This window comes from Carcharodon carcharias, chromosome 12, assembly GCF_017639515.1.
Source record: "Carcharodon carcharias isolate sCarCar2 chromosome 12, sCarCar2.pri, whole genome shotgun sequence".
Lineage (NCBI taxonomy): Eukaryota > Metazoa > Chordata > Chondrichthyes > Lamniformes > Lamnidae > Carcharodon > Carcharodon carcharias.
In genome coordinates this window covers 16,596,691-16,615,126 of record NC_054478.1, presented here as the reverse complement: position 1 = coordinate 16,615,126, position 18,436 = coordinate 16,596,691, and the positions used below count along the sequence as shown (strand labels likewise).

Below are 18,436 nucleotides of genomic sequence, written 5' to 3'. Positions count from 1 at the left end.
TCTATGCCAGGGCTCAATAAGACAGAAATAGCAGAGTGCAGAAGGAAAAGAGGACATTGCGAAAAGAAAATAATTAAGATGGTTAGAAGGACTAAATATTTAAGTCCGCTGGCATTGCACTAAGTGTTCCTCATCGACAGAGGGTCTTTGTACAAAGACTGAGATTGGAAGAACTTCCATATGATTGAAAGGTACAATTTGCCAATGCTCTAGCTGTGGTTGCTTCTAGATTTCACAGTTCAATTATTAGGCTCGTTAGCAATTTATCCAAAAATGTTGGGAAATAGAGATAGTTTAAGTAAGTTATATTGGGATTTGTGAGTGTTAGGAATGAGTTTTAGCTTTAAAGTTTAAGTTCGATTTGTATTTTTGTATCTGTGTGTTATTAAAGGTCAAATGGAGTTTTAGTTTAACCTTAAAAAGGTGCTTGCATTTCAATTGAGTTTTATGACCCCCACAGAGAAGGACCCCTAAAGAGAAGAGAAATACAAGGGTAGAAGAATTGAACTACAACCACACCCGCCACCCCCCCACCTCTCTCTCTCTCTCTCTATCTCTCCGCCCCCCACACACACACCTTAAACCAGCTTATATTTCAACTCTTTCTTGGACCCGAACTCAAGTTCTGTCGAAGGGTCATGAGGACTCGAAACGTCAACTCTTTTCTTCTCCGCCGATGCTGCCAGACCTGCTGAGTTTTTCCAGGTAATTCTGTTTTTGTTGTAGAAGAATTGAACTGTTGCCTAGAAACAGGGGACCAGTAAGGCAGGTCCATCCCACACACACACACATACATAGAAGAAGAGAAACAGCAGTGGTTTTGAAAGCTTTTTGAGTGAAGCTGGTTCTGAAAGTTGCTGCCAGGAGAGACTGGAGCAAAGGGGACAAATAGCCAGTCCCAAGCTAAAGGAAAAACCCCCAAAGTTCAGGGAAGTGGAAGAGGGGAAAGTCCGAAGCAGATCTCCCAGTCAAAGAAAGGACAGGAACCTGGGTAAAGGTCCTGTTAAGTGAAGCTAAGAGTGAGGGGCAGAGAGAAAGGCTCCAAGCTTCAGCTTTAAAGAGACAAAAGCTGCAGAAAGCAGATTTATACTGAGAACAGCTTGCAAGAAGCAAAAAGGCCCAAAGAGACAACCGAAGGTCTGTAACTCTTTGCTATGTGCATGTGAAGCAGTGGTATACTGTTGGCAGTTGAATCAGAGGGACAGTGTGCATGGAAGATAGCTTAAATGCATCTGGTGACCCAGGGAAGAGGGACATCAGAAGAAGAGTTTGAAAGCCTGGAGGTGAACCCTTGTGGAAGATATGTGTGAGAAGGCGTCAGTTTGGGAGAAGATTCCAAGGCGAGGTCTTGGAGAGTGGAGATTGGAAACCCTTGTGTGAAGGATGGAATTCAGTGAGACTGGTTGATTCATGATGTGACAAGGGTCTGGGGGAAGTTGAGGAGAGGCCCATAGCATCTGTCTGGGGTGGCATCTGTCACTGGGTTTCAGCGTGTGGTGTGTCTGACCACTGGTCACCAATTGGCTTACATGGACTGTGTACTTACTGTGAACATTAAAGTATAAGATAGCATTTGTAACTTGTGTTACCTTACAAACCTGTATATATCTGTAAAGGTATAGTTGTGGGTGAAGGACTATCGTAATATAATTCATCTTTTCTTGCTTAATAAACATTTTATGCTTTTGTTAAAAGTTCATTAGCTGACTCCGATGACTCTGTTCAATAGTTACTCTCCACGTATCTACACAAACAAATAAAAGTTACCAAGCTGGTTTCCTCTCTGGGATCAGGCTTGTCCAGGGGCAACTCAGCTGGGGAATTAAAGCAAAAGTATTTTCAACTCAGAACTTCCAAACGATTCACGTGGAATTGAACACATGCTTTCAGCCACAAAAACAGGGATGTGCAGAGGGAAGATTACCACGGAGTGAGATGCAGACTGAGTGTGTAGATGGAAATGTGGCTCAGGTAGGAATTTGGTGCAGACACAAAGAGGTGCTTCTTTTTCTGCTACTTTCAGCCTTAAGGAGCTGATGAGTTTCCTTCCTTTGGCTCCAAGCGAGGTGAGTGCAAATTTCTATTACTTTATCTGTGTAAATTATTAACTAATTGACTAATTAAATAAAGAAGGTTTGACAGAAATGGCAGGACTGGCGGTGTGCCGTGACTGTAACACGTAGGAATCTGTGGAATGCACTGCAATCCCTCACAACCATTTCTGCAGCAAGTGTCTGCAGCTTAGGCAACTTTGGCTCAGAGTTGATGAGCTGGAGTCTGAGTTGTGGACATTGCAGAGGATCAGGAAGGGGGAGAGTTACCTGGACACTTTGTTCCAGGAGGCAATTAGGCCCCTTAGGTTAGGCAGAACTTTAGAGTTGGTCACTGGTCAGGGTTAGGAGGGTATTACTGCAAGTCAGGCAGGTATGGGGAACCAGCATGCAGTGATGGAGGAACCTCAGCCACTGACTTTGTCCAACAGGTATGAACGAGGTGCTGGCTACCTGTGTGGATGAGGAGAAAGACTGCACAGTAGTGAATGAGCAGACTGGCCATGATGCCATGGTGAAAATGCCACTCCTGTGGGTGCAGTGAAGAGGAATGTGGTAGTGATAGGAGACAGCATAGTTGGGGGGTAGATACTGTTCTCTGCAGGCGTGATAGGGAGCTCTGAAGGTTGTGCTGCCTACCTGGTGTCAGGGTTAAGGACATCTCCTCATGGGTGGAGAAGATCTTGGAGTGGGAGGGGTAGGATCCAGTTGTTGTGGTCCATGTAGGAATCAACAACATTGGTCGAGCCAAGAATGATGTTCTGTTATGAGGAGTTTGAGGAGTTAGGATCCAAATTAAAACACAGAGCATCAAAGGTAATCATCTCTGAATTGTTATGTGAGCCATGCACCAATTCTCATAGGGTCAAGCAGATTAGAGAATGAAATGAGTCTTCAAAGAGTATTGTGGGAAGAAGGAGTTTTTATTCATGGAGCACAGGCATCAGTTCTTGGGGAAGAGTGAGCTATTTCCTTGGGATGGGCTTTACTTGACCTGATCTGGAACCAGTGTCCTGGCCAGTCATAAAACTAGGACTGTGGACAGGACTTTAAGCTAACTGAGTTGGGGTGGGAGGGGAAAGGGTTGAGGTGAAGGGAAATTTAGAAATCTAAAGAGGAAGGTTGAGGCATCTGAACAGTATAGCAATGTGGGTAATGGGACAGGAAGGGACAGAGAGTTTAACAAAAATTCTATATCATCGAATAAGGTCAATGCAGGGAATAGAAGTAAAAAGAATGAAATTAAATGTTCTTTATCTGAATGCATGAAGCATCTGCAATAAGGCAGATGAATTAGTGGCACAAATGGAGGTAAATGATTTCGATCAAATCGCCATTACAGAGACACGGTTACAAGGTGATCAAGGTTGGGAAATAAATATTCCAGGGTACACAATATTTCAAAAAGACAGACAGAATGGAAAAGGAAGAGGGGTGGCCCTGACAGTAAGGTATGTCATAAGGACATGAGTGAGAAAGGATCTGGCCTCAGAAAATCATGAAATAGAATCAGTATGGGTGCAAATTAGGAATAGCGAGAGTCAGAAAACACTGGTGGGAGTAGTTTATAGGCCTCCTAACAATAGTTATACTATCGGGCAGAGCATTAAACAAGAAATTATTGGATCTTGTGACAAATGAAATGAAATGAAACGACTTTAATCTTCATAAAGACTGGGACAATCAAATTGGCGATAATGGTCTAGAAGATGAGTTTGTTGAATGTTTTCTTGACAGTTTCTTAGAGCAATGCATTTTGGAAACAATAAAGATAAAGTTATCTTCGATCTAGTATTGTGTAATGAAGCAAAGTTAATTAGTTTGCAGACAGAAAGAACATGTACATACATTGCTGTTTCAGCTAAACAAAATAAGCCACAGCCATTCACTGATTCATTCCTTAGGGCAATGCTTTGACCAATCAGGGTCAAGCTGCCTGATTTAAATTTCAAACAATGTTTGGCAGTTAACCATCAGTCACCATCAGTGCTGCATTCTCCATGGCAATGCCACTTGCCAACCAATCAGCACCCTCCTCACATACAGTATAAATTGTTGTTTTCCCCCTTATATTGGTATTCTTGCGAGTGCCCTGATGAGTGCAAGACAAAAAGCCTAGACATGTCTCTTTTTTACAGTAATACTCAAGTTATGTATTACCAAATGACTATTAATTAGTCATGTTGTAGTAAAAGATCCACTGGGAAATAGTGATCATAATACCATTGAATTCCATGTTAAGTTTGAAATTGACATATTCCAATCACAACAAGAATCTTAGAACATGCCAATTACATAGGCATGAGGGGAGAACTAGCTAAGGTTGATTGGGTAAATAGAATAAAAGGTGTGGAGGAAAATGAACAGTGGGAAATATTTAAAGAAATAATTCAGAATGTTCAACAAAACTACATTCTATTGAAAACCAACAACTCAGCAAGAAAGACCCATCCGTGGCTCACTCAAGAAGTTAAGGCTCATATAAGATTAAAAGAAGAGGCATACAATGTTGCAAAAAAAACAGTAGCAAGTCGGAGGGTTGTGGGTGTTTTAGAAACCAATGAAGGGCCACCAAAATGTTGATAAAAAGTGAAAAAAAATAGAATATGAGTAAACTAGCAAGAAATATAAAAAAAACAAATTGCAAGAGCTTTTCTAAGTATATAAGACGAAAGGGAGTAGCTAAAGTAAATGTTGGTCCTTTAGAAGCAGAGCCAGGAGAAATTATCATGGGGAATGAGCATTGAACAAGTATTTTGTGTCAGTCTTTACAGTTGAAGACACAAGTTTCACACCAGGGATGGACAATAGGTAACTAGGGGGCTAAAAAGAGTGTGGAAGTTAATATCAGCAGAGTAAAAGTATTGTGGAAATTTAAGGGATTAAAATCCAAAAAATCCTCAGAACCTAATTGCTCACACCCTTGGGCTCTGAGGTAGCGTCTGTAGATTCTTTAGATTTGGAAATGGTCCTACTCGATTGGAAATTTGCAAATGTTGCACCACTTTTCAAGGAAGGAGCGAGAAAGAAAATGGTGCACTATGGGTCAGTTAGCCTAATATTTGTTGTTGTAAAAATGATGGAATCGATTCACTGAATCACACAGTGCAGAAGAGGCCCTTCGGCCCATCGAGTCTGCACTGACACGTGAGAAACACCTGACCTACCTACCTAATCCCATTTACGAACACTTGGTCCATAGCCTTGAATGTTATGATGTGCCAAGTGCTCATCCAGGTAATTTTTAAAGGATGTGAGGCAACCCGCCTCCACCACCCTCCCAGGCAGCACATTCCAGACCGTCACCACCCTCTGGGTAAAAAAGTTTTTCCTCACATCTCCCCTAAACCTCCTGCCCCTCACCTTGAACTTATGCCCACTCATGACTGACCCTTCAACTAAGGGGAACAGCTGCTCCCTATCCACCCTGTCCATGTCCCTCATAATCTTGTACACCTTGATCAGGTCACCCCTCAGTCTTCTCTGCCCCAATGAAAACAACCCAAGTCTATCCAAGCTCTCTTCATAACTTAAATGTTTCATCTCAGGCAACATCCTGGTGAATCTCCTCTGCACCCGCTCCAGTGCAATCACATCCTTCCTATAATGTGGTGACCAGAACTGCACACAGTACTCCAGCTGTGGCCTCACCAAGGTTCTATGCAACTCCAACATGACCTCCCTACTTTTGTAATCTATACCTCTATTGATAAAGGCAAGTGTCCCATATGCCTTTTCACCACCCCAATAACATGCCCCTCTGCCTTCAGAGATATATGGACACACACGCTAAGGTCACTTTGTTCCTCAGAACTTCCTAGTGTCATGCCGTTCATTGAATACTTCCTTGTCAAATTACTCCTTCCAAAGTGTATCATCTCACACTTTTCAGGGTTAAATTCCACCTGCCACTTATCTGCCCATTTGACCATCCTGTCTATATCTTCCTGTAGCCCAGGACACTCAACCTCACTGTTAACCACGCAACCAATCTTTGTGTCATCCGCAAACTTACTAATCCTACCCCACACATAGTTATCTATGTCATTTATATAAATGACGAATAATAGGGGACCCAGCACAGATCCCTGTGGTACACCACTGGACACTGGCTTCCAGTCACTAAAACATCCTTCTGTCATCACCCTCTGTCTCCTACAACTAAGCCAATTTTGAATCCACCTTATCAAATTACCCTGTATCCCATGTGCATTTGCCTTCTTTATAAGTCTCCCATGTGGGACCTTGTCAAAGGCTTTGCTGAAATCCATATAAACTACATCAACTGCACTACCCTCATCTACACACCTGGTCACCTCCTCAAAAAATTCAATCAAATTTGTTAGGCATGACTTCCCTCTGACAAAGCCATGCTGACTATCCCTGATCAAACCTTGCCTCTCCAAGTGGAGATAGATTCTCTCCTTCAGAAATTTCTCCAACAGTTTCCCTACCACTGACGTGAGACTCACTGGTCTGTATTTCCCTGGCTTATCTCTACAACCCTTCTTAAATAGCGGAACCACATTAGCTGCTCTCCAGTCCTCTGGCACCTACCCCATGGCCAGAGAGGAATTCAAAATTTGGATCAGAGCCCTTGCGATCTCCTCCCTTGCCTCCCTCAGCAGTCTGGGACACAAATCATCTGGAAGTCTTAATAATGCACTTAAAAAAGTACAGTATGATTCAAACAAGCCAACATGGTTTTATTAAAGGGAAATCCTGTTTGACAACTTTATTAGAATTATTTGAGGATGTAACTAGTAGGGTAGATAACAGATGAAGCTACAGATATAGTATACCTGGATTTCCAAAAGACATTCAGTGAGGTGCCACACAAAAGGCAAGATAAGGTCTCATGGAGTTGGGGGTAATATGGATAGAGAATTGGCTAATGGATAGAAAGCAGAGAGTGGGCATAAATGGGGCTTTTTCAAATTGGCAGGCATTGAATAGTTGAGTACTGCAAGGATCAGTGCTGGGGTCTCAGCTGTTTACAATCTATATTAATGACATTAATGAAGAAGCAGAGAGTAATGTATCAAAGTTTGCTGATGATACCAAGCTATGCGGAAATGTAAGCTGTGGGGAGGACATACAGAGATTGCAAACAGACATAGACAGGTTAAGTGAATGGGCAATAAGATGGCAGATTGAGCATAATGCAGGGAGTGTGAAGTTACTCACCTTAGTCATAAGGATAGGAAAACAGAATATTTTGAAAAGGTGTGAAATTGTAAAAGTTGATGTTCAGAGAGACTTGGGTGTACGCGCACAAGGAGCACAAAAAGTTAACATACAGTACAGCAGGTGACTAAGAAGGCAAATGGCATGTTGGCCTTTATTGCAAGGGGATCGGAGTACAGGGATAAAGAAGTCTTGCTACAATTGTATAGGGTGTTGTTGAGACCACATCTGGAATACTGTGTGCAGTTTTGGTCTCCACATGTAAGAAAGGGTATATTTGTGTTAGAGGCGGTACAGCAAAGGTTCACTGGATTGGTCTCTGGGATGAGGGGTTGTCCGATAATGAGAAGCTGAGGAAATTGGGCTTGTATTCTTTGGAGTTTAGAAGAATGAGAGGCGATCCCTTTGAAAGCTATAAAATTCTGAAGGGGCTTGATGGGGTGGACACTGAGAGACTGTTTCTGCTGGTCGGAGAATCTAAAACACGGGGGCACAGTCTCAGGATAATGAGCCGATCATTTAGGACTGAGATGAGGGGAAATTACTTCACTTGGAATTCTCTACCCCAGAGGGTTCCGGATGCTTCATCGTTGTATATATTTAAGGCTGGGATGGACAGGTTTTTGGTCTCTCAGGGAATTAAGGGATATGGGGAGTGGGCAGGAAAATGGAGTTGAAGCCCAAGATCAGCTATGATGGTATTGAATGGGGGAGCAGGTTCGACAGGCCGTCTGGTCTACTCCTGCTCCTACTTCTTAGGTTCTTCTGGTTTTTACTTCGTCAACCATAGGAATGCTAACTCTGACAGGGTGTAATCCTGGCATTTTATCACATGACCTCCACCCTCCAATCACTTATCTCCCCCCCCCCCCCCACCCCACCCCCAACCCCATACAATCCCAACCCCACTGGTCGCTCAATGCGTCCAATAACGTGGCTCATGTGCCCTTCCAATTGGAAAGCGAACAGACTCTTTGTTACCTGCTTGAATGATTCTTAACTCTCTGTCAAGCTTCCTTTTCCTTCCCAAACTCTAAAATTTTTTATAATCAATAAACAACAAACACACCAAAAGGATTTAATTTGTTTTATTATGAACGGCCCCTTTTCTTGGATTTGCCTGAAGATTAACCTTTCACTCCTGTAGAGTCCAAGACAATCCTGGAGGGTGTGGTAAGCCATCTGTCCTGGTAAGTGGGGGTGAGGGTGGGGGTGGGGATAGGGTGGGGGTGGCTTTGCAAGGTTTAAATGCAGGCACACTCCTCAGTGATAATATTGGGGATAGTCTCGTATTTGAAGGTGTAGCCGCTATCGGAGGTTGTCCTGACCCTCAGTGGTTTCATGGTTCCGGGAACCGAGGTGCAGCAAACCTTGAGGCCAAGGCTGGAGGTAAGCCGGTTGGAGTTGGAGCAGGTCCCATTGCAGTAGTAGAAGGTGAAGACGCTGGGCTGGACAATCCAGTTGCCCCATCCCAATTCCTCGAAGGAGATGTTGACGGCAGAGCGGTGGCAATCATCGTGGATCAGCTCAGCAGACGGCGGCCTCTGCAGGAGACTGACGTAGGCAGGGGACCAGGGGACTGTGGAGCGCCTGGATCGAGAGGGCCCTGAGGCCTTTGTGGACGACTGGATGAAGGGCATGTTCACCTGGTCCATCACACAGTGGCAACCCGGGCAGTTGACCTGCAGAAAAAGTATCTTGTGCGAGATGTACGGGAGGAAGTGCTCGGAGATGTGAAAAATGGCCCACTGTCCCTCAACCACCACGCTCTCGGCTGCTGAGGCAAAGCTGCCAGGCTCAGTGAGGAAGTACAGCTCGGCTGGAGGGTCAGTCCCGGGGGGCAGCTGGACCCCAGCGTAGAACCAGAACTCAGCAGAAATCACTCGGCAATGGTGGGAGTGCAAGGACGGCTGAAAAACGTAACTATAGTTACCCACAAATCCTTCATAACGTAGGTCACATGGGATGCCTGTAATTAAAGGAGAAGAGGAGAAGGAAGGGTTACAAATACAAAAGTGTATTAAACAGAATGATTTGCATTCGTTTGTCAATTCTAAGCATCATTCGTGGTTTGCTGGTTGGGATTCACACACGACCATGCCATTTTGGATTTGAGTGCAATCTTTCATGTTATTGGCTGTCCCGACTCCCCAACCACCCATACACATTTCGTGCCATCTGCAGACTTCAGTTGCGATCATTGTGGATTGTGTCAAATGTGCAATCTCAGCCACCCCACCCCACCCCCCCAACCCCAACCTCCCACCCTGCACCCACCCCACCCCCCCCAGCTGTTATTTTCCAGCGATCACTCAGTGGGCGATACTTTTGCTTCTCACTCAGGCAGGTTGTGGGTTCAAGAACCACTCGAGAAACTGGGGCAAACAATCTAGGCTGACCCTGCAGTACTGAAGGAGTGCTGCACTGTTGGAGGTGCCTTCTTTCAGGTGAGATGCTGAACTTAAAACAGAATTACCTGGAAAAACTCAGCAGGTCTGGCAGCATCGGCGGAGAAGAAAAGAGTTGACGTTTCGAGTCCTCATGACCCTTCAGCAGAACTTGTCGGCTCCCTCAGCAAAGTGTGTCAAAGATCGCATGGCAATTGGCTTGAAGACGAGCTGGGGGGTGGGGTGGGGAGGGGGGGGGGTGGGTTCTTGCCTGTGTCCTGGTTAATATTTATCCCTCAATATTCATCACTCTACAAATATCTGCTCATTATCACATTGCTGGGTGTGGGAGCTTGCTGTGCACAGACTGGCTGTCCTTACAACAGTGGGTACACCTTAAAAAAGTTCTTCATTGGCTATGAAGTGCTTTGGGTCAGCCTGAGGTGGCGGAAGGCGCTAGGGAAATGCAAGTCTTTCTTTTCTACATAGAAAACCGGAGACAATCAACAAGTTTGAGGGGAAGAAAAGTGAAGCTTACTGGTCACAGGGAATGAAATGATCTCTGACTTGTCATCTTCCTTGTAGGGTCTTTGGTGGCCAATCCAGCGGGTGATGCGCCGGGCCAGTCGGCGGTTCTGGAAGGGATTGCGCCGCAGCTCCGCACTGGTTGCGTCGCAGGTCTGCGGGGGTCCCGCCAGCCCCAGGTTCCGCAGAATCGCCTCCTGCACCCTGGCAACGATTGCGTCCTCACTGAGGCTCTGCATCCAGCAGGAAGCCGCCTGCACGGGGACCAGGCACATCAGAATCAGCAGGACCGCCAGCAACATGCCCAGGAACAGCGGGGGTGCAGAAAGCTTCTGAGAGCAGTGCAGCCCAGACATCGAGACAGAGACAGAGACAGAGAGAGTGAGATAGAGAGAGAGCTATTAAGGGAGGGAATGGTGAGCAATAAGGACGGAAGAGTAGGAGATACACGCGCGCACACAGCCAGATAGGTAGCGAGAAAAAAAAGGTGAACGAGGTGCAAAAGGGATTAGAATCGCAGGAGAGGGAGAGACAGAGAGAGAGAGCAGGAGAATGAGACCAGGGCAAGATCCAGAGAGAGAGAGAGAGGCACAGGTACAGAAAGAGACAGTACAGAGGGAGGGAGAGAGAGAGAGAGAGAGAATGTGAGAGAGTTTGAGCGACACAGAGAGTGAGGGAGAGTGAGAAGGAAAGACAGGTAGCAAGCAGCGAGAGGGAAATTGAGAAGAGAGTGAGATCCAGAGAGAGAGAGAGAGAGAGGCACGGGTACAGAAAGAGACAATACAGAGGGAGAGAGAGAATGTGAGAGAGTTTGAGCGACACAGAGAGTGAGGGAGAGATAGAGAGTGAGAAAGAAAGACAGCAGGCAGCGAGAGGGAAATTGAGAAGAGAGTGAGATCCGGAGAGAGAGAGAGAGAAAGAGGCACACTCACAGATAGAGAGGCAGAGATGTATGTACTCACACTGAGAGACAAAGGGTCAGCAAGACAGAGAAGGAAACAAAACGGTATACCCAAGGAGAATGTGGGAGAGGTGGGCTGAGAGATTCAGACACAGGGTGAGACCCAAAGGTAGACACTGGGAGAAAGTGAAAGAAGCAGCGAGAGAGAGAGACAAGGACACAGAAACAAAGATGGAATAGAGCTATGGGGACCAGAGGAACTGAGTTGGAAAGTCAACGGGTCAGTCACAAAGAGAGTGCAGAATGAGGCAAGACCTGGGACTGGACAGAGATAAAGATGTAGACAAGAAAGAGAGAGAGAGCAACGTCCTTTTATTGTGATCTTCAGAACTCCTGCAGCCCCAGCAGACGCATTCCGAGATGTTCACTTGAGGGGAGTTTGAGCTAGCAAACTTGTCATTCGCCCTGAAGGAGTTGGTCAAGTGTGCTGCCCCCTCGGCCTAGCTCCTCTTTGTCTCTCTCCTCTCACTGAGCTGCAGTGGAGTGTGAAGGAGCGAGTGGCCACTCACTATCAGGGCTCTGATAGTCTAGTGACATTGGACACATCCTCCGGGATTGTTGTCAGGGTAGTGACGCAGCTCTGTGTGCCTGAGTTCACTGTTATCTCAGCTGCATGAGAACGCACAAAGCTCTATCTGTGGAATTTCTTGTTTTGGGCCCAAGCAATAAAGGAACTGCCGTCCCAGCGACTGAAATTCAAACAAAGACTAATCTCAGAGACAGACAGAACCAAACCAACTCTTCACAGATTCCAAAACACCTCCTCACAGCTCTCAGCAGGGGTGCGAGGTCACCTCCTTTAGTCACCTCCTGCCTGTCGCTGCCGGACCATCCCCCTCCCCTTTTGTTAGTTTGGGATGGGGAGATAGTAGGGCAGTGGGGTTCATTTTGGATTGATACAGCAGTTACAGAAAGAACTGACATTTCGCAGCCTCAAGATGTCCAAAAGCACTTTACAGCCAATCAAGTGCTTTTGAAATATAGTCACTGTTGTAATGTAGGAAATGTAGCAGGCAGTTTGTGTGCATGATGCTGGTTGAGGGACAAGTACTTGTCCAGGAACTGGGGAGAAGCCCCTTCTCTTCAAAAATAGCACTGTGTGATCTTTGATGTCCACTGGAGAGGGCAGACAGAGCCTTAGTTTAGTGGCTGACAGTGCAGCTCTCCCTTCCGTTCCTCACTGGGAGTGACTAGCCAGGACTTTGTGCTTAAGTTTCTCCTGAATGAGGTCTGAACCCACAGCTTTCTAACTCAGAGCAGTGAGGATGCTGCCTCATTGAGCCAGAGCCACTGGGTGTGCACAACACTTCTAGAACGATCCCTTTAGGTGGCAGGTTTCACTGCACGGGACTTGGCTTATAGTCACCGATCCATTTCACACAGGGGCCTGAAACCCACATTAAGGCTCCCAAATTGTGTTTGAAATGTGGTCTCAGGTTATTTTCCAGCCGCGTCTTCTCAATGTAGTCAGGCTTTCTAACCGATACAGAACGTGTTACATTTATAATGCAGAGTATGTGCGCAGGCAGCACACACACTAGTCCCTGCACACTCCTCGTTTCCACTCAAAGAAACAGCCCAGTTGAACATCTAGGCCGGAACATTAAAGAAACCTTTTCACAGAATGCCAATGGATATTTCCAGAACAGTGACATCATTGGGAGAGATCAGCACCTCGGTGATAAATTTCTTTATATATAGAGGACTCGACACAGTGTCACCCTGTGGCGTCACAGGGAATGCACGACGTGCCTTGCACGAAAGACAGGAACATTCCAGAAGGTATCATCTAAATACAGGAACCTTCCCTGAGAGGTTGCTCACTGTGACGCGATACGAAATGGTCACAGTCCCAACACAGTGTAGAACAATAGGTAGATCTCAGGGTGAAGGGACAGACACGGGAAAAGTAAGAGAAAAACGTGCATTTATGTATCACCTGTCACAATCCCAAACCTCCTTCCATCCAATGCAGTAAAGCCACTATTTTAATGTTGGGAATTGGGCGGCGGGTGGTGGGGGAACAGTGCCATAGTGATCACTGGACTAGACTAATTCTCTGGGGACATGGGTTCAAATCCCACCATGGCAGCTGGTGGAATTTAAATTCAATTCATAAAATCTGGAATAGTCTCAGTAATGGTGACCATCACAACTATCATCAAGTGTTGTAAAAACCCATCTGGTTCACTAATGTCCTATAGGGAAGGAAATCTGCTGTCCTTACCTGGTCTGACCTACATATGATTCCAGACCCACAGCAATGTGATTGACTCTTAACTGCCCTCTGAAATTGCCCAGCAAGCCACTCAGTTCAAGGGCAATTAAGGATGGGCAGCAAATGCCCACACCCCATGAAAGAATTAAAAAAAAAATGGCAGCCAATTTGTACACAGCAAGCTCCCACAAACAACAATGTGATAAATGGCTGGATAGTGATAAATAAGGCTGACAGTAGTACCGAGGGAGTGCTGCAATGTTGGAGATACCATCTTTTGAATGAGGCCCTGTCTGCCTTCTCTGGTGAATGTGAAAGACCCCACGGCACTCTTTCAAACAAAGAGTGTCTTGTCCAGCATTTACCCTCCAATCACTAAGAGCAGATGATCTGGCTGTTACTGCATTCCCATGTGCAAATTGGTTGTTGTGTTTCCCACATTATAACCGTGACTACGCTTCAGAAGTATTTCATTGGCTGTAAAGCATTTTGGGACATCCTGAGATTGTGAAAGGTGCTATATAAATGCAAGATCACCTCTCTCTCTCTGTGCCCCAGTCCCTCGCTCTAACTCCAGCCTGCTGGAGCAGTGTTATGTCGAGTCCAATCTGCACTTCCTCACTTAGCTTCAGCTGCTTCATATCAAATGTCAAGGCAGTTTAGATCCTTCTAATTCTGTCGGCCTCCCTCCCTGTGTCTCCCGCCCCCATTGCTTGGCTAAGATAGCGCAAATCCTTCTGCAATGTCACTTAAAGGCAGACACATACCACCTCGCTTCCCTCCTGGGATGGCAAATTCTGAATCCCCGCCACAGAACAGATAAGGGCCTTTGAATTCTTGTACAGGATGTGCAGCCACTGGTGTCCCCACCTCCTCCTTTCCCACAGCCAACTTTCTCTTCATAGGCTGCTCAGTCAATGAGCAACCCCTTTGCAACCTACTCCCTGCACCCACCACCCCCCCTCCATCCCACCAACTTAGCACCACCCACCAGTCCAGCCTTTATTGGTGTTGTCAAACTGTGATTACCATGGGGTATGCTGGGAGGAAAAACAGCTGGACAAACACTGACACCTTCAAACAATGAGCTACAGAGCAGCGTGGGAGGACAGAGAGCAACTCGGACAGGCTGAGGGGAACAGGGTAGGCACGGAAATTTAAAAGGGACTTGCCGCTGAGAGGGGCTATTCCTATGGGACAGGATTGCACACAGTAACACTGAGATTCATGGAGAAGAGAGCTTAAGCAATAAGCTTCACAGCAGAGTGTAGGTAACTCTGAGGGAGAACTCTTGATAGACAAACTGTTCCCTGCCTATCCCTGAACCCTCAGCTAACTGGCTGGTAAGTAAACTTTCCTGAATCATTTCATTCTGTGTTGTCGAAAACAAGTAGCGGTGAAGTGCTTTAAGAGCGTATCGGAACTCTAATAGGGATATCAAATCACTTAATGTGTATGAGTAATGAGGGGTATCTGATTGGGCAGAAGTCACGCTGAAGCTTAGCAAAGCCCTGGTCAGACCAGACCTGAATTACTATTAGAAGCTCTGGGCACCACACCTTATCCATTATAGTCTGGGATCTTCTCCTTCTCCTCTTAGGCAGTTCCCCAGGTTCGAGGGTGACTTGCTCCCACTGCGGTTTGATAGTTTCTGAGATGGTTGATCGGCCCAACATGCGATCTGCAGACTCTGCCACATGCGGGGCAGGTGCTGTTGAAGGGGTTGGGTGGTTGGGTTGTTTGGGGGGGGGGGGTTTGCGCTCCCTCCGAAGCCCTGACTTCGCCTCTGTACATTCCCAATGGAGTCCCTCTGTGTTCACTGTTTTCTGAATAAAACTTCTCCATTTTGGTCGGTCACGGACCAGGGTCTTCCATGAGTCGATGGGGATGTTTGGCCTCTTCAGGGACGCTTTGGGGATATCCCTAAAACGTTTCCGGTGTCCTCCTGGGAGTGTCCTGCCCCGACTGAGTTCCGAATAGAGCAGTAGCTCCGGGAGTCTGGTGTCAGGCGTATGAATGATGTGTCCCACCCAAAGAAGCTGGTTTGAGGTGATTAGCACCTCAATGCTGGGCAAGTTGGCTTGAGAGGGGGTCCTGCTGTTGGACCACCTTTCTTGCCAATGGATCTGGAGGATACTGTGAAGGTATCGCTGGCGGTAATTCTCCAGTGCTTTGAGGTGCCTGCTGTAGGTTGTCCAAATCTAGGGTAGTAATAGTGTAAAGGGCACAGAGAGGGAAAAATGTCTTGGGCATGCTCAGGTATGATTCCTGCCTAATGAGGAAGGATTTGGCTCCAGGGAATGAGGTGGGTCATGTGGATTAGGTATCAATATGATCATAGTATGATCAGATTTAGATTAACCATGGGAAAGAACAAAGAAAAATCTGTAGTAAAAATACTTAATTTCAGGAAGGCCAATCACAGTGGGTTGAGAATGGATCTGTCCCAGGGTAAATTGGAATCCAAGATTGACACTCAGAACTGAAGTTGGCTTTAAAGAGTACGGGTATAGTCGAGGTAAATTCCTGCGAATGGGAAACAGAAATCAAACAAACCCAGAGCTCCCTGGATGATGAAAGAGATAGAGAGTAAGATGAAGCAGAGAAAGAAGTGAGAGGCAAAGAGAAAGTATGAGAGGATACTGGCAGCTAACACAAAGGGAATCCAAAACTCTTCCATAAACATATAAATAGTAAAAGGGCAGTAAAAGGAGGAGTGGAGCCAATTAGGGACCAAAAAGGAGATTTACACATGGAGGGAAAGGGCATGGCTGAGGTATTAAATGAATACTTTGCAACTGTCTTTACCAAGGAAGAAGCTGCTACTCAAGTCATAGTGAATGAGGAGGTTGTTGAGATACTGGGTGGGCTGAAAATTGAGAAAGAGGAGGTACTAGAAAGGCTGGCTGTACTTAAAGTTGATAAGTCACCGAGACTTGGTGAGGAGTATCCAAGGATACTGAGGAAAGCAAAGATGGTAATTGCAGAAGCAGTATCCATAATCCTCCGATGCTGCTTAGATATGGGGGGGTGGAGGGGGGTGTGAGGGGTAGAGGACTGGACAATTGCTTACATTACACCCTTGTTCAAAAATGGTGGGGAAGCTTTTAAAAATGATAGTCTGGGATGAAATTAACAGGCGTTTGGACAAATGTGAAGTAATTAAGGAAAACCAGTGCGGATTTGTTAAAGCCAAATTGTGTTTAACCAACTTCATTGAGTTTTTTGATGAAGTAACAGAGTGAGTTAATGGGGGCAATGTAGTCGATGTGGTTAACATGGACTTTCAAAAGGAACTTGAAAAGGTGTCACTTTGTCAGCAAAGTTTGAAGCCCATGGAATAAAAGCAACAGTAGCAGTGTGGATTCGAGGCTGGTTGAGTGACAGGAACCAGAGAGTACTGGTGAACAGTTGTTATTTTGGATTGGAGGAAGGTTTATAGTGGAGTTTTCCAGGGCTAGGTGTTAGGAGCCCTGCTTTTCTTGATGTTTATTAATGAATGGATTTGCAGGGCACAATTTAAAAATTTGAAGATGTCACAAAAGCTGGAAGGATTGTGAGCTGTGAGGAGGCTAGTGATAGACTTCAAGAGGACATAGATAGGTTGGTGGAATGGGTGGACAAATGGCAGGTGAAATTTAATGCACAGAAGTGTGAAGTAATTCATTTTGGTAAGGATGCAGAGAGACAATATCAAATAAAGGGTATGACTCTAAAGGGGGTGCAAGAACAGAGAGACCTAGATGTACATATACCTAAATCATTGAGTCTGGCAGGACAGGTTGAGAGCACGGTTAATAAAGTATACAGTATCCTAGGCTTTATCAACAGGGGCATAGAGCACAAAAGCAAGGAGGCTATGTTAAACTTGTATAAAACACTGGTTTAACTGGATATCGTGTCCAGTTCTGGGTGCCATATTTTAGGAAGAATGTGAAGGCATTAGGGAGAGTACAAAAAAGATTCATGAGAATGGTTCCAGGGTTGAGGAACTTCAGTTACCAGGATGGATTGGAGAAGTTGGGACTGTTTTCCTTGAAGGAGAGAAGGTTCAGGGGAGATTTGATAGAGGTATTCAAAATCATGAGGGGCCTGGACAGAGCAGAAAGGGGAGAAACCATTCCCATTGGCGGAAGGATCGAGAACCAGAGGATACTGATTTAAGGTGATTGGCAAAGGAAGCAAAAGCGACACAAGGAAAAACTTTTTCACACAGCGAGCGGTTAGGGTCTGGAATGCACGGCTTGGGTGTATGGTGAAGGCAGGTTGAATCATGACTTTCAAAAGGGAATTGGATAAACAAATGAAGGAAAAATATTTACAGGGCTACAAGGAAAGAACTGTGAGTGAAGCTGACTGAATTGTCCTTACAAAGAGTCAGCACAGGCTCAATGGGCTTTATAACCTCTCTCTTTGTTGTAAACATTCTATGATTCTAGGATATATTGGCTGTGGGGGGAGTGCAGCCTATATTCACCAGAATGATACCTGAGCCCCAAGGGTTAAATTGCGAGGCGAGGTTATAGAAACTAGAGTTTTATTCCCTGGAAGTTAGAAGGTTAAGAGATCATTTGATCAAAGATTTCAAACTGTTAAGGGGAATAGATAGGGTAGATAGGGAGAAACTATTTCCCCTGGTTGGAAAACCTTGGGCTAGAGGACAGAGTCTAAAATTTAGGAGTGAAATTAAGAAACGCTTCATCACACAAAGGGTGGTAGAAATTTGGAATTATCTTCCTCAAAGGACAGTTGATGCTAGATGAATTATCGATTTTAAACCTGAGATTTGTGATGACACATGTGCTTTTAAAAAAGCGTATGTTTCCTTTACGTGCAATGTATCCTTTAAGAAGAAGGTGAAGTGGGAGTATTTTGAAAGAGAGTTAATTGGTTTTTGAATGATGACATCATTAGTTTCCAAGAAATGCCCATATATCCTGAGGCTGCCATGGGGATGAAGAGCTAAGAAGCAAAGGGTAAATTGAAAGCTAATTGTAGTAGAGTTGGGTTTCTGTTTAACCGTTCAGAATACACTGAGAATTCGTGTGAGTGAAAACAAGCAATGTTCTCTCTGAATGGAAGTTTTCTGTTGGGTGGCTTTTGAACA

General features: G+C 45.4%; 2 protein-coding genes across 3 annotated transcripts in view; one reads left to right on the top strand and one right to left on the bottom strand.

The window, feature by feature from the left end:
- Positions 1 to 8,342: 8,342 nt before the first annotated feature.
- Positions 8,343 to 10,938, bottom strand: inha (inhibin subunit alpha). Its single transcript, XM_041200649.1, has 2 exons — positions 10,164 to 10,938; positions 8,343 to 9,207 (listed from the first exon to the last, which is right to left on the bottom strand). The coding sequence occupies exons 1-2, from the start codon at positions 10,504 to 10,506 to the stop codon at positions 8,483 to 8,485; spliced, it is 1,068 nt and encodes a 355-aa protein (XP_041056583.1). The 5' UTR covers positions 10,507 to 10,938; the 3' UTR covers positions 8,343 to 8,482.
- A 3,443-nt stretch (positions 10,939 to 14,381) lies between these two features.
- The window catches only part of LOC121284840 (obscurin-like protein 1), a 106,307-nt gene continuing 102,252 nt past the window's right edge, over positions 14,382 to 18,436 (top strand). For both annotated transcript variants that reach the window (XM_041200629.1, XM_041200628.1), the window contains exon 1: positions 14,382 to 14,672. The gene's annotated coding sequence lies outside the window, so the exon portion shown is untranslated. The remainder of the gene's footprint in view (positions 14,673 to 18,436) is intronic.

Bases quoted from the DNA above. Each gene is read 5' to 3' on its own strand.
- inha (XM_041200649.1), bottom strand. From the start codon at position 10,506: ATGTCTGGGCTGCACTGCTCTCAGAAGCTTTCTGCACCCCCGCTGTTC. The intron at 9,208-10,163 runs GTAAGCTTCACT...CTTTAATTACAG, and splicing joins CATTTCATTCCCTGTGACCA to GCATCCCATGTGACCTACGT.